Raw genomic sequence first — 17,761 nt, 5'->3', positions numbered from 1 at the left:
ACAACTTAGAATGATGGGTGATTCAGTGAGGGAAGAAGGAACTTCCCAAATTGTTCATGTTCAACAGAACTTGAGAAAACAGAAGAGATAATTGTCCTCATTGACAGTTCCTTGTTATCTATAGATTTCTATATACCTAACAGTTTGGGAAAAAATGTTCCCTACTGTGAAAGCATCCCTCCATGATATATGGACTCTGTTGTGCTGTTTGCCACAGTTATTTTGAGTTGGAACTGATGTAACGCTACGCTTATCCTCAGCACTAACTTATATAAGGAAAGCTACCCTTCTCTGGATTTAAATTATGGTCAAATTTCATCACTTATCTTACCTTTGTTTTCTCATCTTAAATTAGCTCCATGTTTGTTTTAAGGCACAACTAATAAATATATTTTGCATACAACTAGACATTTATAATTTAAATTTTGTATTCTGTTGTGAGGTAAATGTTCCACAAGTGTGGTTTTCTATTTCAGAACATCTTCATAAATTCATCCATGTGAAGAGTATTCTGACATGACGATATCTCTGTCTATATAGTTGTAGCAACCAACAGTAGCCAAATAAACAACTTATTTTCTATATACAATTAATTTGTCAAAAAGTATAACACTATGTAACACAATTTTTGTTCCTGGGTTATAAATGTCATTTCCTAACTGGTTCTATCAGAAAAACATGGGAAAAGTTTATTAAACTGCAAAAACTTTGTTTTTGCGGGACATCTTGCAGCACATTTTTCTATAGTTTTTCAGTGAAGTCTCAACCAATTCAACATAGTTGTGGCAGCCACAAAAATGAAGTTTCTGGAGCAAAACAACTACTTTCAAAGTAAGTACCACACAGTTAAACAGGAAATAACACTTTCAAATCAGGAACATTTTTTTCCAAATTTTGTTACATAGTGTAATTAACTTGTACTGTTTCCATAAAGTATCTGTTCCCTTTGTGCAGAGCCATAGCCATCCTTTATGTGAACATTGTTTTATTGATATAATATTCCAAATTGCCAGAAGACTTTAGTGGGGGGAAATCAGAATTAGCAATATTTTACTTTCATTGTCCTTTTTCTTACCGTCTCTTCTCTCTCTCATATACACACACGCTCCCTCACACACTTTTATCCTATTTCTAGAAATTATAAAAGCTTCAATAAAGCTGGTGGTTCTAATGTTTGATTTAAATAAAACCTGTAGTCAGTGACCTTTTGTTCATTGCTGTTCCATTTGCTGTCTGTTGTACATATTAGATAATTTCCTGAGTTTTCACATGCAATATAATTATACACTGTCCAATGTTCTAGTCTAGTTTGCATTACAGTCACAAAACACACAAATGTATCACTTCCTCCAGACATTCAGTACAGTCTCCCTACTGCCATGATGCTTGATAACTCTGTTGCTGAAATCTAAGCATCTCCACCTGGAGATGTTTCTCAGAACTGCAACACTCAGTAGGCATTCAGTAGGGAACATCAGTACACACTACATGGATCCTTACTTGATGTTGTTTCCTTGCTGTACAGTCTGAAACAGAAAACAGAAAAAGAAAATTTTCATAACTTTTTCAAATGTAACTGTTTTGAACCTGTGTTACCATGGAACAATTTTTAAAGTAGATATTGTAGATTCAGCAGTATCTGAAAAGGAGCAGTGCTAATTCCATTACTTTTTGTGCATAGCTGTTGATATTTGGCGCACTAGAATTGTCTTCTCAATTTCATTATGATTTGGCTGAAATTAAGGAAGTGACTCAAGCTGGCTTGTGTGGGGTCTTATGGCCCATATGTAGCTGCAATTTCAGAGTAGGAATCCAACACTTGTTTGATTTACATACCTTCTGTTAATCCTAGAAAATAATAAAATAAAGATGTTACTGTCAAACTGTGATGGGTTGATTTTTCACAGTTGGAAAGTGTAGGCCTTGCCAGTGAGTAATTGTGTCTGTCCAGTGACTGGTAGTCTGGCATCACTAAATACATTACACTTGTTGTGTATCAGGATCCTTACCACTTTTCAAGTTTCTGTGGGTGATTGGGTGCTGTATTTTAAGGACAATGTGTATCTTCCTTCTCACAGTGTAATCCATGTACACAGAATTTGAAGAGAGCTTCAGAAATTGGGATTCAGGTGTAGCAAGGTTCCAGAGCACCCTTTTCTGTTACCTTGGCTCCAATCTTTTTAGTTCTTTTGTCTTTATGCACCTCTGTGGGACAATCTGCAAATAAAAATAGAACATGGCAGAAATAGACAAAATAGATGGAAACAAAAAAAGCCTTGCTAAGAAGTGTGTATCAACAACATTCACTTTCAGTTCAGCTATCCGACTTCTGGTTATCCGACGTACCGTATTATCCGACGTGCTGGCGGCCTGGGCCAGGGTGCTTGCTGGAGGGAGGAGATGTGGCTGGAGCAGACTTTCCTTCCTGGCAAGCACCCGGCACATTGGAGAAGCCTGCTGCATATTGCTAGGCAGCAACATACAGCGGGCTTTTCTAAACCGGTTGCTTGCCGAGAAGGATGAGGCTTTTCCCTCCTGGCAAGCACCCGGCATGTTGGAGAAGCCCGCTGCATTTTGCTAGGCAGCAACATGCAGCGGGCTTCTCTAAACTGGTTGCTTTCCGGGAGGGATAATAGGGCCTCCCTATTATCCAACAGTTTCCGTTATCTGACATTCGGCCCACCCATTTATGTTGGATAACCGGAACTCTACTGTATTAAGGAATCAGAACTGTCAAGGAATACTGCAAAAGTTAGCAATGCTGGCAATCAGAGCTTAATGCTCTCAAGAAGCGCTATATGGTTGGTTATGAACATTTCCCAACAAAAAACGATGTTTTATCTTGGTTAGCCTGGCTTGGTAATAGAAGTTTCTTTTCTATTTTGTTTTGTTTTGTTTTTTTTTCCGTGTCTGGAGCTACTTGAGAAAGTGCAAGTCACTTCTGGTGTGAGAAAATTGACCATCTGAAAGGTTGTTGCCCAGGGGACACCCGGATGTTTGATGTTTTACCATCCTTTTGGGGGGGCTTCTCTCATGTCTCCTCATGGGGAGCTGGAACTGATAGAGGGAGCTCACACGCTCTCCCCAGATTCAAACCACTGACCTATTGATCAGTAGTCCTGCTAGCACAAAGGTTTAACATGTGCTGTTAAAAACCTCAAATTAAGTAAATCAGAAAAAAGTTACAGACATTGGGTTGACATTAAATATATATGATATAAAATGTATTCAGTAATGCTTTTCTTGTCAGAGGAATTGATATCACTGGCAGAATAGATTCTCAGTTCTCTTGCTGGTCCTCCCCACATAACAGTATCTTGCAAGCCTGCTTCAGAAGGCTGGGGGATCTTTTGAAGGAGATCTCAGAGCAAACAGATGGGTAGAGAGGAAGATGAAGTTCAGCTTTTTTAGCAGAAGCCTGCCCACTCAACTTTCTATATATCCTGTACTACAATCCCAAGATTAAAGTTATTTTAAGTATCAGAATGATGCATCAACATTAATTTCCAAACCGCAGTGTTTTATTTCCAGAATATTGCATGACTGATGCATCAGAAACCTGAATAAAACAAAGTCTACAAAAGAGTGATACCTTTTTTGGCCAAACAAAATGCACAAAACATTTTGTGCATGCTTTCAAAGCTCCAGTGGCTTCTTAATCAGGCAAAAGATGTTTTAAAAATCATACGAAAGTGATTATGTTGGATCACAGGGCTATATTTTGCATCAATCGTTTATGTTATTTGTTTGGTCTGGAGAAATCTTAATGCAAGCAGATCCCCTTTTTTGACTATGTAGGGACAGTGACAAAAGACAGTAACATTTAATTCCAATAGTAGCAGTAAAGCAACTCCTCTTGGGATCCAGAATGCCTCTGTCTAGTTAAATTGTGTTCTCAGAGACAAAGATTGTAAGAGATAGAAGCCAGATGGAGGTATGTATATGTTCACAAGTGAAAAGGGTCCAATATAATTGCTATACCTTTGTAAATAATCTTTAATTGAATAATCAATATGCTGGTCTTACTAATTTGTTGCAAAGAATCCTGGCAGCTTTTCTCTGCAGGGAAATTACCCTTTTAAAAGGTAGAGAGCACAATTCGTTTGTCAGTAGAAAGATGTACATTTATCCCTCACCAGCACATGTGTAATAGAGATGCCATAGTACTAGTGTATATACCCGGCGTATCCCGGTATGCATTTCCTAATGCTATTTATTAGAAATACTCATTATTAGCTTTAGGATTTTAGGGATGGGATGGTTCAATCAGAGAAGGAAGACAGTGCCATAAATTGTTGCCTGAAGAACCTACACATCCCAACTACTAAGGAGGTGAAGCAGGAGCTCCTAACTGAGGGATGCAACTCCCTTCCCAAACCCCCTTCTACTTTTCACCAATAGCAGAATAAACAGACTCTTCTTCATCTTCCTTCAGGCCCAGCAGCTTCAGGAAGCCACCCATCTCAGAGCCGTTGGCCAGTCTTCATAGCTTGCCATGCAAGATTTGCAGGGGCTTTCGGGAGTATGTGGGATGTGGGATGCTGTGGGACCACAGGGAGCCCGTGAGAAGCCTTCGTTTCATGAGATTTGAGGGGGTTTCCTGCCTGACATTATTATTATTGTTCTTATGTTTATTATACCCAGCTTTTTCTCTCCACAAGGCAACTCAAAGAAGCTTACATTAAAAGCATTTCAATACAATTTAAAATCTACAAATATACAAATATTAAAGCAGAATTAAACACCAGTGATATTAAAAACTTCACAGTTGAAATCCATAAAAACATATTTAAAGCTAAAAACCATGGCATCCCCTGATTTGCTCTTAAAAACCTCCCTCTTTAAAAGTCTGCCTGAATAAAAAGGTTTTCGCCTGCTGCTGAAAGGGAGGAGACCATTCTGGCTTCCCTGGGGAGAATGTGTTCGTTTAGCCAATGAAGATGGACAAATGAATAAGCAGTCAGAGGAAGGTTTTTTATCCTGCAGGCTGAATCAGAGTGTTGGAGGTACATCAGAAGTGAAATCACACCACTTCTGAGTTCCATTACAACTTGTTTTCTGACATATTTTTGAAAAAATTTGATTTGATGTGATGGGTGAAAGGTTATAAACTCACATATTTGTGGTAGCTTAGATACATTTGATGCGTATCTGAAAATCACCTGAAGGCTACCCAAAAGTAAAAGTAAGAAATGGAGGGATCCAGGGCTTTTTGTTGTTCGGGAGCCTTTAGGAACTGCAAAAGTAAGGCTCACGGCTATATCCAATTTAGTTATTGAAAGTGAACACAGTGGCAAACAATGAAAAACATCATCAAAGCTACATAATTCTTCTTTCTTTATATGACACTCTTTATATGTTAACTCTAAACCCTGTCTGGCACTTTGAAGTGCATATTCTTTCACTGTCTTTTTTTAAAAAATGTGTCCATGATTTTGCACCTTCTGCATCTATTCTCAGTAAAGCCAAAGTGGCAACTTCGGGCTATGATGGGGGACATAACTGAGGGGCTCTAGTCTTGTGTCATATTTTAAAAGACTGGATCACTGGAACTTTCTCTTTTGGCCTAAATTTGTTTTCTTTAAAAAGAACTAGATTCTTAGTGATGTGGGCTTAACCATTTGAAATTGCTCTAGTTAGCAAAGGTACATTTTCAAGAAACTGTGCAAAATATTTATTATGGCTTTCATCTTAGGAATATACTGATTGAAGTTGTGGCTTGATTAGTAGTTTTCCTTTCATGTGTCTTGGAGAAAGCATTTATTTTTAGAGTCCTTCCAAATGTACATTACTTTCAACATGAGTGGTGGTTGCAAAAATTAAATGTTAACTCCCCACCTCTCTTATCCCTTCCCCTTAATGTTATAGGGTGATATCCATGAAGATTTCTGCAGTGTTTGCAGGAAAAGTGGCCAGTTGCTGATGTGTGACACATGCTCACGCGTGTATCACTTGGACTGTTTGGACCCTCCTCTGAAAACGATTCCCAAGGGCATGTGGATCTGTCCCAAATGTCAAGACCAGGTATCGTTTGACACCAAAGGAGATGCTTCTCACATCAATCATTGCACTGGACAAAATGATTGGGTCACATAGCCTAGAAGGGGCCCGACAGCATTTGCCTGTATCTCAGTTGTGAAGAGATGGGTTTTTTTGTTGATTAATGTTGATGCAGCCTCGCTGATGTTGTTGTTAATGTCAGCCTAATCTCAAAGAGCTTTATGCACTTCTGCAACATATGAAATGTTAAGGACAGAAGTCAGAAAGACTAGGCATGGCTTCTTCAACTCAAATATTTTCCCTGGGATCAGTTCCAATAATGATTTCTCAAAATAAATCTAACACTTTCATTAGAAAGTTCAGTATTAAGGCCTCCATCATAGCAACATTATGGAAGCTCCATGCTGAAAATGTGGGGGGGAAAAATCTGTTCCTGGTTTGAAAGTGTTATTTCCTGTTTAATTGTGTGGTACTTACTTTGAAAATAGTTGTTATACTCCAGAAACTGTTTTTGTGGCTGCTACAAACAATGTTGAATTAGCTGAGACTTTAGGGCAATGGTTCTCAACCTCTGGGTCCCCAGGTGTTTTGGTCTACAACTCCCAGAAATCCCAGCCAGTTTACCAGCTGTTAGGCTTTCTGGGAGCTGAAGGTCAAAACATCTGGGGACCCACAGGTTGAGAACCACTGCTCTAAGAGATAGTCATTGAAAAACTGTAGCAAAATGCACTGAAAGTTTTTGCAGTTTAATAAACTTTTCCCATGTTTTGTGATAGAACCAATTTGGAAATGACAAAAATTGTGTTACATGGTGTAATGCTTCTACATGAACAGTTAACAGGAAGGTCAGCTGGCAGGAGAGGGATATTTAACTCTGCCCCCAGATTTTTTCTTCAGAGCTTGCTCTGAATACTAACATGAGGAAAGTGGAAGTGGGGTTCAAGAAGTGTTTGAGATGCAGAAAAAACAACAACTGGTTAAGCCCACACACTTTGCTCACCTCTCAGTTCTCACTGGCAGATGCACCATCCTGAGCCCAATTCTTAAAAAGCAAAGACATTTGTAGAAAATGCTGATTTGACAAAGTGACATCTAGTTCTCTTCATGGAGACTTCTCTGTGCTATCAGACTGTGTGTATATATTGAGCTACTTGCCTCAGCAGTTTGCTTATGAATTACAAAGTCACAATCCTCTCTGCTGGCAAGTTTAAGATCAGATATGTTGTCTTAACATTCCTGCTCAGCTTGTTAAAATTTCATCAGCAGAAGCTGTTTGTAGATGCACCATAATGTTCAAATTGCTGACACTGTGATTAAAGAAGCCTCCTTTGTGGGAGGCATAGTGCAGATGTGTGCACATTTCATGCTGTTAAATCATGTGAGCTTTTTCAGATGATTGTGGAAATTTTTGTGTAGAGCAATAAATGAAATGTTTACATGCTTAGGGAGTGTGGTGAGGAGGGTAGTTTAGTTGTCCTTTTTCTGAGTAATGCTGCTGTTGAGGAATTTTTTCAGTAATTGTTTACTTGGAAAATATATTCCCAGTTTTCTAACCTTTTTGTCATCACATTCTGAGTGAGGTACTTAAGCTAGTTGTGAATGTCATGGGTACATGCTAGTTAGTGATTAACAAACAAATCCTCCTTCCTCTTGCCAATTTTGGATGATTCTTAATAGATTTTTAAGGCAATTGTTTATTTTGTCTGGCCACTCAGCTCCAGAAGCAACAAGAGGAAAACTGATTCTGTGCTCTCTTTTTCTCTCCTCTTCTCAAGCCTTTTAGCAGTTTTGGTTAGCTCTTCCTCTCCCATACTCCATGACTTCTCATTTAATTAAATGCAACCTTTTAACCATATTCTTGACATATATATTGTAAAACTGCAGCACATTCTCTTGCGACACACACAGGTTTTTTCATCTTGCATCCAGGTGCACATTCATTTTATTTCTGTTATTTCTCCCTATACATTAGCTCACCCTCTTGCGTTACATGAGGATGAGGTGTCAGACCACTTGTGCGAGCCTGAGACTAGAATCAGCTCAAATGTAAATCTAAGCATAAACAGAGATTCTTTTATTGTTTGGAGGGAAGGTTCTAAGAAGAAAATTGCAAAGAGGCTGTTTTAAGAATGGCTTTAATGATAGCTGTGAAAGGATCTCCTTTTTATGTTTTTAGTGGGATGACAATATCCATCTGTTGCAGCAAAAGCAACAAAGATGCCACATCCATGAAACCTGGGGTCATAATGGAATGTGTGGGGTTTTGTGGTGCCAGGAAATGCTTGGTTCTTTTGTCTGCACCTCTCTCTGTCCTCCTGGGAGGTAGAATATGTCAGCCAATGTGTCAATTCCTTTCTTTCAGATGCTAAAGAAAGAAGAAGCAATTCCATGGCCAGGGACTTTAGCAATTGTGCATTCATACATTGCATACAAAACAGGTAGGTAAACAGTTCTTGGCTTGATTTTCTTTTCTTTGAAAATGTTGTTTTAAGAAAGGAAGTAGGCTGTTGGGTTTTTTTTTTTAAAGAAATTCAGAGCTGAATATATGATGTCCCTGTAAACGAATGAGAGAATCTCGTGTGTCTGCCTTTATGCATGCTTTACATTTTCAAGTATGGTTCAGTGTGATAATTTCTGGTCTTTAGTGCTGGTGTCCCATTATGGAAAAGAATAGTGACCATATTGGCTAGGGGTTTCTGGGAGTTACAGTCCAAAAATAACTTTTTCAAGCTCTGGAAAAAACAGCTGAGCAATTATAGCTTTAGGGAATAACTGATACAATTGATTTTCTCCCTTATGTAGCAAAAGAAGAAGAAAAACAGAAATTGCTGAAATGGAGTTCAGATTTAAAACAAGAAAGGGAACAGCTAGAACAGAAAGTCAAACAACTCAGCAACTCTATAACAGTAAGTACTGCTCTGGCAAGCAATAGTTGGTTTATATCAGGGGTCCCCAAACTAAGGCCCGTGGGGCGGATGCGGCCCTCCAAGGTCATTTACCTGGCCCCCGCTCTCAGTTTTAGACTTAGGCTCACCCTAAGTCTGAAATGACTTGAAGACACACAACAACAACAACAACAACAACCCTAATTAACGACTATCTCGTTGGCCAAAAGCAGGCCCACACTTCCCATTGAAATCCTAATAGGTTTATGTTGGTTAAAATTGTTCATATTTTTAAATATTGTATTCTTCTTTTGGGTTTTTTGTTTTGTTTTGTTTGTTTTTGCACTACAAATAAGACATGTGTAGTGTGCGTAGAAATATGTATTTTTTTCAAACCATAGTCCGGCCCCCTAACACTCTGAGGGACTGTGGACCAGCCCTCTGCTTAAAAAGTTTGAGAACCCCTGGTTTATACACTGTTCTGCAGAGAGTTGTATTCATGAGGTCTCAAATATGGCCATTTGCTTCCTACAGTATCACTTCTGAGACTTTCTTTACCACCACTGTGCATTCACAAGAAAAACGTTAGGCATTCCTGAAATATTTCTTTAGATCTGCTTTTTCAATTAGTAGGATGTCCTAATTTCTAAAAGTCACAGTTCATGGTATATCAATTTAATTTAAAACGCACAAATGAAAAAGTAAAATACAGTATTAGAGTAAGTCAATAACCTTTAATATTTTAACCTCTACATTAGTTGAAAATGTCCTGAATGCCACCCCTTTTAATTTCGAGAAACATCTTGTCCTTTCCACCTTCACCCATTGTTCTAAGGCAGTGGTTCTCAACCTGGGGTTCCCAGATGTTTTTTTGGCCTACAAGTCCCAGAAATCCCAGCCAGTTAATCAGCTGTTAGGATTTCTGGGAGTTGAAGGCCAAAAACATCTGAGGACCCCAGGTTAAGAATCACTGTTCTAAGACCTCTTTGTTGAAGTTCAGTAACTCATAACTGAGGAATAATTTGTAATGCTTTTCCTGAGACTCAGAAGATCCCATTCAGAAATGTGTTCCAAATTAATAGCTCCCTCTGACTGATCATATTTCTGAAGTGCTGTCTTCCAATTTCCTTTAGAAATGTATGGAGATGAAGAACACCATCCTTGCAAGACAGAAAGAAATGCACAGTTCGCTGGAGAAGGTAAAACAGTTAATCCGCCTCATCCAGGGCATCAGTCTTTCAAAGCCCATGAACTCGGAGGCCAGCTCAGTAGTCATTTCCAATGGCATGGACACGACCAATAATGCAAATACCGCTGCCGCCTCCAACCCAGCCTCCTCCCCCAACCAGAGCTGCATGGTGAACTGTAACAATGGCAGTGAGACTAAATAACAGAGCACAGGAAGAAGGAGCTGGGGAACGGCAGCAGCAGTAAGGAGGAAGAGCAAACCAATGAAACTCTCTTAAACAGCAAAGCTGGATTTCTTCTGGGAAGTGCAAAACTCTTGGATTCCAGAATGAACGTGAAGATGCTTGTGCCAGGCGGCACCAGAGTTGCCAATGGATCCTTCTTATTCTGTGTGTACATGCAAAGTTTGGACCATGTTACATGAATAGTGCCAGCTGGAGGTTCTTAGCCAGCACCATGCCAAGTTAAATAATATATTTACTCTCTCTATATTTTACACCAGTGTGTGCCTGCAGCAGCCTCCACAGCCACTATAGGTTTGTTTTATTTTTATTTGGGGGTGGGGAGCAGGGAGGAGGAGCAGGTTTCAAATCTTATCTGCAGACCAGTTTGATTAGTTAGAGGAAATTCAAAGTCCAAAGAGCCTGTGGGCTTTTCCTGTTTCTAAATTCTCTGTACTTAACTAAACCAAAAATCCAGAAATATAAATTAACACATCCTAGTGTCAGAAGGGGTGGGGTGGGGGATAAAGCCTATCTAATATACAGTATTTGCTATTTTTCGTTTGACAAAAGGAAAAAATAAAATAAAGGAGGGAGGGACTTTTCACTACATATCCAGCAGGATATAGAAAGCTGTTACTAAACTGGCAGTTTGGGGTTATATTCTGGGTTTTCTCCCCTCTCCTGTCTTCAAATTGACAAAGAAGTATATTGTTGATTATGTCCCCAGGCTGATCCCAGGTAGTTTTTCCTAAGGAGAATAGAGAGGGAAGGGGGACTGATAACAATCAGCCTGAATTTTTGAGAAGCGGGTCAAGACTGGAAATTCCAATGTTCTTTTCTCTTTTCTTCATACATTTGTCAAGCAAACCAATGTCCCAAACAGTTACAGCACATGTCCCAAATGTATTGCCCAAATAGTTAAAATGCCTGTTTCATTTCTTACTTTTCTCTTTTGGTTACAAATGTAAGGAATAAAAAAAAACTGTTTTTCAGGCTGACAGTCCAATTAAAGAGGTAGATGGGACCTTGCATGGTATAGATTAGAAGTAATAGTGTCAGTGAGATACAGTGAGTCTTTGTGAGTCCGTGTGTCATCGTTTTGGGCACTGTTTTTTATGCAAGGGCAAAATCTTTGTATCTGGGGGAAAAACAACTTTTTTAAATTAAAAAGAAAAAAGATATTGAGGTCTTCCTAGTGTTACTTAAAATAAGATCAAGGTAAGAAACATTGTAAAAATTACAAAAGTGCTATTTGTTTCCTAAACAAGTGATTTCTATTAAAAAAGGTGTCAGAACTGGAGAAAATGCTGTCTACTTAGACTTTTTTAACAGATTTTGCTTATGGTTTTAACCCTTCTGCTGTTCTCCTGTTTGAAAATTTCTTGGTATGGGTTTCTGGAAATTGTCATAGTGAACCTGTATGAGAGCTACAAACCTTTTTTAAACTGGCAGGGCCACTGCTTTTATTTCCTTCTTTATTATCATGTGAGAAAAACATCAGCATTATTAACTCCTTTTATTCTATAGCAATACAACGCCAAAAAGTAATGAGCAAATGGGCCTGAAGGAGTTGAGATTTGCTTCTGAGTAGCACAGCTTGTCTTATCTTCTGCTGCAAATTGTCATAGTAGTTTCCACACTGTAAAATTCTGACAGTGGACATCCCGTGAGTGAGTGAAGTAGTCAGTTTATGTATTTGAATAAAGCCAGCCAACATTTTCAAATTACTCCAATTGGTGACAGCTGTAGTAAACCATGGCAGAGTTGACTTCAGCCTCATCAAACAATGCAGAAGTAGATCTCTTCATTGAGCGCCCCCGCCCCCGGGATGCTAATTGCATGCTTTCATTGGTCTATATTGAAGAACTATGCATCTAGAAGCACTTTAGTTATATACTCATTTGAGTTTTCTTCATACCACATCTGTATTATCAAGCCAGTTGTTTTGCTGCTTCTGAACATTTTTGTCTTGACAGGGATTTTTAGTTATGTTTCCAATTTTTAAAGTTCTATATAACTGGTATCTTTATTTCATGCTCTCAGTAAAGTGTAAGAATGACTATTGTTTATCAGCTCTGGAAGCCAAGTCTTACCATAAATTGTTGTTATTCTGCAGTGAAGCAGTGTGTCTTAAGAACCAGGTAGGATTAGTTAAGTAGAACCAGAAGGTAGCCTGAACAGTCCTGTGTTTTTATTACTCATCATAGCAGTACACAGAGAAAAAGGGCTCAGAACCGTTCTGTCCATACTGTGACCTATCAAGTCAGATGCAGCCCACTAAATGTGAAAGAAGCATACAGATGCTGCTGCCTGGCAGGGAATGTTCAAAGCCATGTGAGACGGCCAGCATTGGGTTTGATGAGTCATAAAATGTGGAGGCCTACATGAAAATCCCTTTGAGGGCAAGGGGGTAAAACACAGAAGATCTCACACTTTGGACCAGAAGTAATTACCATCCTTAAATTACAGAAAGAAACTACTTGTACTCTGGAGGCTGAATCATTTGTGCTGCTCACGGAGGGAGGTAGATTAATGGAATTTCTCATTGCTAACCATTCCAGTGAGCCGTCCCTTCATTCAGGATGACTGAAGTGTTCGTGAATCCAGGAAATTGGCCTTTTGACCTCTTAGAGCTTATTAAGGTGACTTTACTGCAAAGCTTTATCTGGAGTTTATCCGGTAGTTTATATTAAGAAAAGTAATATTTGAGTGAAATCAATTTCACTCTCCCTTCAAAATAAAAAGGGACGAGGTGTACTAGGGTAGGGATACAGTTTGTTGAGGCTGTTTCTCATGTGTTGAACCTGCTTTGGAATAATTTCTTATCATCTGAGGCAATTTCTCTCCTTTACCTTTGGCATCCTGTGACTAGTAGCATCGGTAATAAAACTTTGCTTGTAAAGCGCAGCAAACATCCAGCATGTCAGAGTGAATGGGAAATAGTGAAGGGAAGCATGGGTGTACAATGCCCAACTTAATATTTTATGACTTTTTAAATAATTTTTGCAACTCCTCTATATTAATTTGTGCTTCTGTTGAGGAATCCTTCTTGGCTAGAGGTAAGGAGAAAAGGGAAGAGGGGGACAACCAGTGGAGTCAATTCCCATTTGTCTTGGTTTCATATAGAGGGAATATTTTTGCTGAATTTGATTTCAGTATGCAGGGCAAAGGACAGAATAAATGCAAACAGTCCTTTCATGCTCTAGAAGTGGATACATACATTGTTTGTTGACTAGGAAAGCCCAAGTGTATAATGCACTGTAGTTGGCACCCGTTTCTATTTTTTCACCTTGAGAGTTGTCCTCAAAATATAAAGGAGCTACAGAGCATTTGTGAGTAAGAGTAATAAGATAAAATCTGCCTTGTTCAATAATGGATTGCCATTGCAGTTGATTTTCTTAGTTAGAATCATCAGTGCCTCACTAAGTGCAGAACAGTACGTATTTGCAAAATTATTGGGTTCATTTGTCAGTGGAGGAACCTACCAGAGAAATATCTTTAGTGCTGTGAAGGATCAATACTTTGTGCTTCAGGGCTGAATCTTGTTGGCTATTTGCTTTACTCTGTCACTTTGTTGTTGTCTTTTTCTTCCTCCTCTTAATGTTTTGTATTGACTTCTTTATGACATACTGTACGAGACTGAAGTCCCATATAAACAGGTTGCTGGGGATGTGAATCTTGGACCCGGTTGCACATATTTGACCATGTGACAAGCAGCTTTAATTTAATTCTCTCCTATGTAAAGACTGAAAAAAATGCATTTGGGTGAACTTGTGTGGACCACTAGATTTTCTCAGCACTCAGTTGTGAAAGTGTAGTGAGCATGACTTTAATATGTGCTGGCAAGTTAGCATCAACTCATGGCAAATATATGAATGAATGGCCTTCAAGGGACACAGTTATAAACAGCCCTGCACAGGTCTTGCCAACTCAGGACCATGATTACTTAGATTGAATTGATCCTCCTGCTTTCAGCTTTGCGAAGTATGATCACCCCCCCTCCCCAATGAGTCATGTTATCATATGCCAAAGCATGATGTATAGCGAGAATTTAGACTTTGTTCTTGGACTCATATATTGGCTTCTGGGCTATCAATGGTATCCATAAAATGCTCCAGCACCACATTTCAAATGAACTTTTTTCCTGTCCCCTTTCTTCAGTGTCTGGTTTTCTCCTATATACATAGAAACTGAAAATACTATGACATGAATGAGCCTGATTTTGGTTTTTAGTTATATTTGTTTTTGAGTATCTTATCAGTTCCCCCATAATTGCCCTTCCATGTTGTAGTCTTCTAAATTATTGACTACAATTTGAAGTGAGCCAAGGATATAGAAAATCTTTAACATATTTATCTCCATCGCCCATCTTAAAATCACATTAATTTTTTGTGGTTATGTTTTTGTTTTTTTAATACTCAGCTGCAACTCTGCATGTGCACTTTCTCCCTTAATGTTCCAAATCATTGCTATTCCTTGCATTGCATCTCACATTTCTCGATTTTTACATCTCTTCCCTTAAGAGTCGAGTGCTACTTTCTTAGACAGCGTGATAAATTGCACCCTTGTCTGACCCTCTTGCCAAATGAAAGCCATTCTGTTTTTCTATATTCTGTCCTACTGGTGGCCTCTTGTCCAATTTAGAGGCAATAAAATATCCTGTAAGCATTGCCAATATATGATGTATTAGAAAGTTGCAAATTATGTGTTAGAAAGTTGCAAGTATACAAATGCCAGCTTTGTGGTGCCTACAGATAAATGGCAACATCCTTCCCACTTTTAGCCCAGCACTGTGTGTTCTACATTTACGTTTTCTGTTTTTATTCTGCTTCTTTGAAAATGTAAACCAGCTCTTTTTGCCGCCTTACAACAAAACTGAGCAATTTTTGAGTATTTGACAGCCATTTTGCCCTCCTCCAAAACTTAAGTATGTCACCTTTTTTTCTAGTACTTTTATGCAACTTGGCTGGCCATTTTTCTGCAAATCTCCTAAATGACTATTAGGTAAAGGGCCCCTTTTTTAAACAAGAAGTGGCTGTTCACCATTTGAGGGAGCAAATAAAATAGGGTTGGTGCTAATGGGCACTACACTATGACCCGCATGTGACCCTTGAGATTCCCATAACTACCTTATTCTTTCTTTTTTGTTCAAGTTTGTTTTAATTTTTGCCCTAGATCAGTAGTTCTCAACCTGTGAGTCCCCAGATGTTTTGGCCTTCAACTCCCAGAAATCGTAACAGCTGGTAAACTGGCTGGGATTTCTGGGAGTTGTAGGCCAAAACACCTGGGGCCCCAAAGATTGAGACCCACTGCCCTAGATCAATCCAACTTTGTTCAAGTTTATGTTTTAATATATGCCCTAGAATAATCCAAACACTTGGGTTTGAAAATCATGTTCTCCACCAGTTACTTGCTTAACCCTCCACAGCAAACTAGACCACAAATATGGTCTCTTCAGTCAGGATTCGGGTATGCACAAAATGTAGCTTTTATTTTCCTAAGGTTTCTACAAAAAAACTATGTGGGTAAATCCCCAGACTCTGCAAGTAAGGTTGCAGGCTAAACACTAGGATTTAGAATTGGAAGGGATGTGCTATGGCCTTACAGATATTCTAGGGACTGAAACTCTATCTCCCCAACCACTGGTGATACCTGAGAATCAGAGATCAGCATCTGTAGGATCACAGATTCACCATTCTTGACCATAACATAACTGTCCTCTACTCTCGGTCTTGTTTTCCTACTTGTAAAAGATTAATGGAAGTCTATTAAGTTTCTGTTCTGTTATACATGTGTCAGAAGTATTATTTGTGTTACTAAGAACCCAGGCTGAGACTGGCAGTTTGTGCCTCTTGGCTAAAATTGTTTTTCTTTCCTATAAATTCCCCAGGGACTAGCAGCTGACGGCTTGTGGCCGCACTCCAGAGTCACCACTTCAATTAGCACTAACATACAGCAAACATGGCACTTTAGCTGCTGCTTTAAGCATCAATCTTGGTAGCGTTTACAAATGGTTGTATTTTAATTACTATCACACCCCTACTTCAATGACTGTTTTGGGGAAAAGACTTATTATTGACACCAACATTTATCATTTCATCTATCCCTAGCCTTCCTTTGAAATTTAGTTAGAAGATCCTAAAGTGTTGATTCTTCCTTCCTTATACAACAGTAAGCACCATATCATTATTCCATTCCATTCAATTGGTGAGTCCACTCAGTTTACAGCTGTATACGTACATATCACATCAACTGAAGGAGCCTAGTTCCAAGAAATGTCTTTCAGCAAAGATCAAACTCAGTTTTCTAGTTACTGCTGGTTTTTAGTCCCACTCTTTAGATTGAAAGAATCAAGAATTGGTTGAGTGTGACCCTTTACATAACACATCATAAATGCGAATTTATATTAAGAACAATAAGTCAGTAGGAATCAACCAAGATTAAGAAATTGACATCATAGATATTATTACATTTGGAAACAGTCAGTTTGATCATAAAATGACCTATCAAATGCTGAATACTCTGCATACCTCACTTATGCTGTCAAGTGCAAACTCCAGTGTGTTTTCAATGTTATATTCATTTGTCGCCTATTTTGTAGCTCCATTCCATTTTGCAGCAGCAGAAGAAACTTCTGTGGATGACTTAGTAACTACTCATTCTGTGTTTAACAGCAGGTGTCATTCGTAATAGTGAAATTGGACTCCTCAGAGTAAACTGGGCATGCCTAAAGGCTATTGCCCAAATAAGAATCTCGCCACCTTTGTTTTTGGGGCAACGTGTATTGATGTACTGAGTCACAGACCTACGCCCTCCCCCAACTCTTCCTCTCCTGATGTATTAGATAAAGTCTACTACAGTTATTTACACTGTCTCTGCATCCTGAATTCTGTATAATTTGAAAGGCCTTCTTTAAATGAATTGGGTATAACATGACTTCCACAGATAGACATCCTGTGAATGGTATGTGGATGCATGTCTTTGGCTACGCGGGATTTTTTTGTTGTTGTTAAAGTTTTTTTTTAAAAAAAAAATAGCCTGGTGCTCATAGTGATTTTTCAGTCTCTTTGCTGCCTTCTTTCTGTAGCCTTCCAGTCCCTTGTGGGTTTGGTACATTGTGTCTAGATTTAGTCTATTAAAGTGGGAAGAAAAAAGGGGGTGGGGACTCCACAATAAATGATCAATTTGTATTTATTTAACATTTTACTAAATAAAACAATAAAATATCTTGCCTTTGTAGTGACATTTTTCATACAAGACTCCTTGTGTGTTATGTTGTATTATTGCCTAACAAAAGACATATTGAATGAAAAAATTGAGGCTGTGTCATATATTATGAAGCAGTCCTTATGTGCAAAGGCACAGTTCTAAGTTGAAGCCTTGTATTCAAATCTGGTTTTAGACTAGTTGTAAGTACTGTATATCAGAACCAAAGCACCCCCACCCCATTACATTTGATAATTC

General features: G+C 38.7%; 1 protein-coding gene across 10 annotated transcripts in view; it reads left to right on the top strand.

Moving 5' to 3' along the window:
* phf21a (PHD finger protein 21A) overlaps window positions 1-17,525 on the top strand; it is a 176,057-nt gene extending 158,532 nt beyond the window's left edge. For 8 of the 10 annotated variants that reach the window (XM_062967934.1, XM_062967933.1, XM_062967941.1 and 5 more), the window contains 4 exons: window positions 5,869-6,024; window positions 8,363-8,438; window positions 8,803-8,906; window positions 10,019-17,525. In XM_062967934.1, the coding sequence (XP_062824004.1) occupies window positions 5,869-6,024; window positions 8,363-8,438; window positions 8,803-8,906; window positions 10,019-10,276 (594 nt within the window). In that variant the 3' untranslated portion in view covers window positions 10,277-17,525. The remainder of the gene's footprint in view (window positions 1-5,868; window positions 6,025-8,362; window positions 8,439-8,802; window positions 8,907-10,018) is intronic. The other 2 variants (XM_062967938.1, XM_062967942.1) reach the window with 1 other exon arrangement.
* Window positions 17,526-17,761: the final 236 nt, after the last annotated feature.

This window comes from Anolis carolinensis, chromosome 1 (assembly GCF_035594765.1).
Source record: "Anolis carolinensis isolate JA03-04 chromosome 1, rAnoCar3.1.pri, whole genome shotgun sequence".
In the NCBI taxonomy this organism is placed as follows: Eukaryota; Metazoa; Chordata; class Lepidosauria; order Squamata; family Dactyloidae; genus Anolis; species Anolis carolinensis.
Note: the sequence above shows the minus strand (reverse complement) of the source record. Positions and strands in the feature narration are given on the sequence as shown.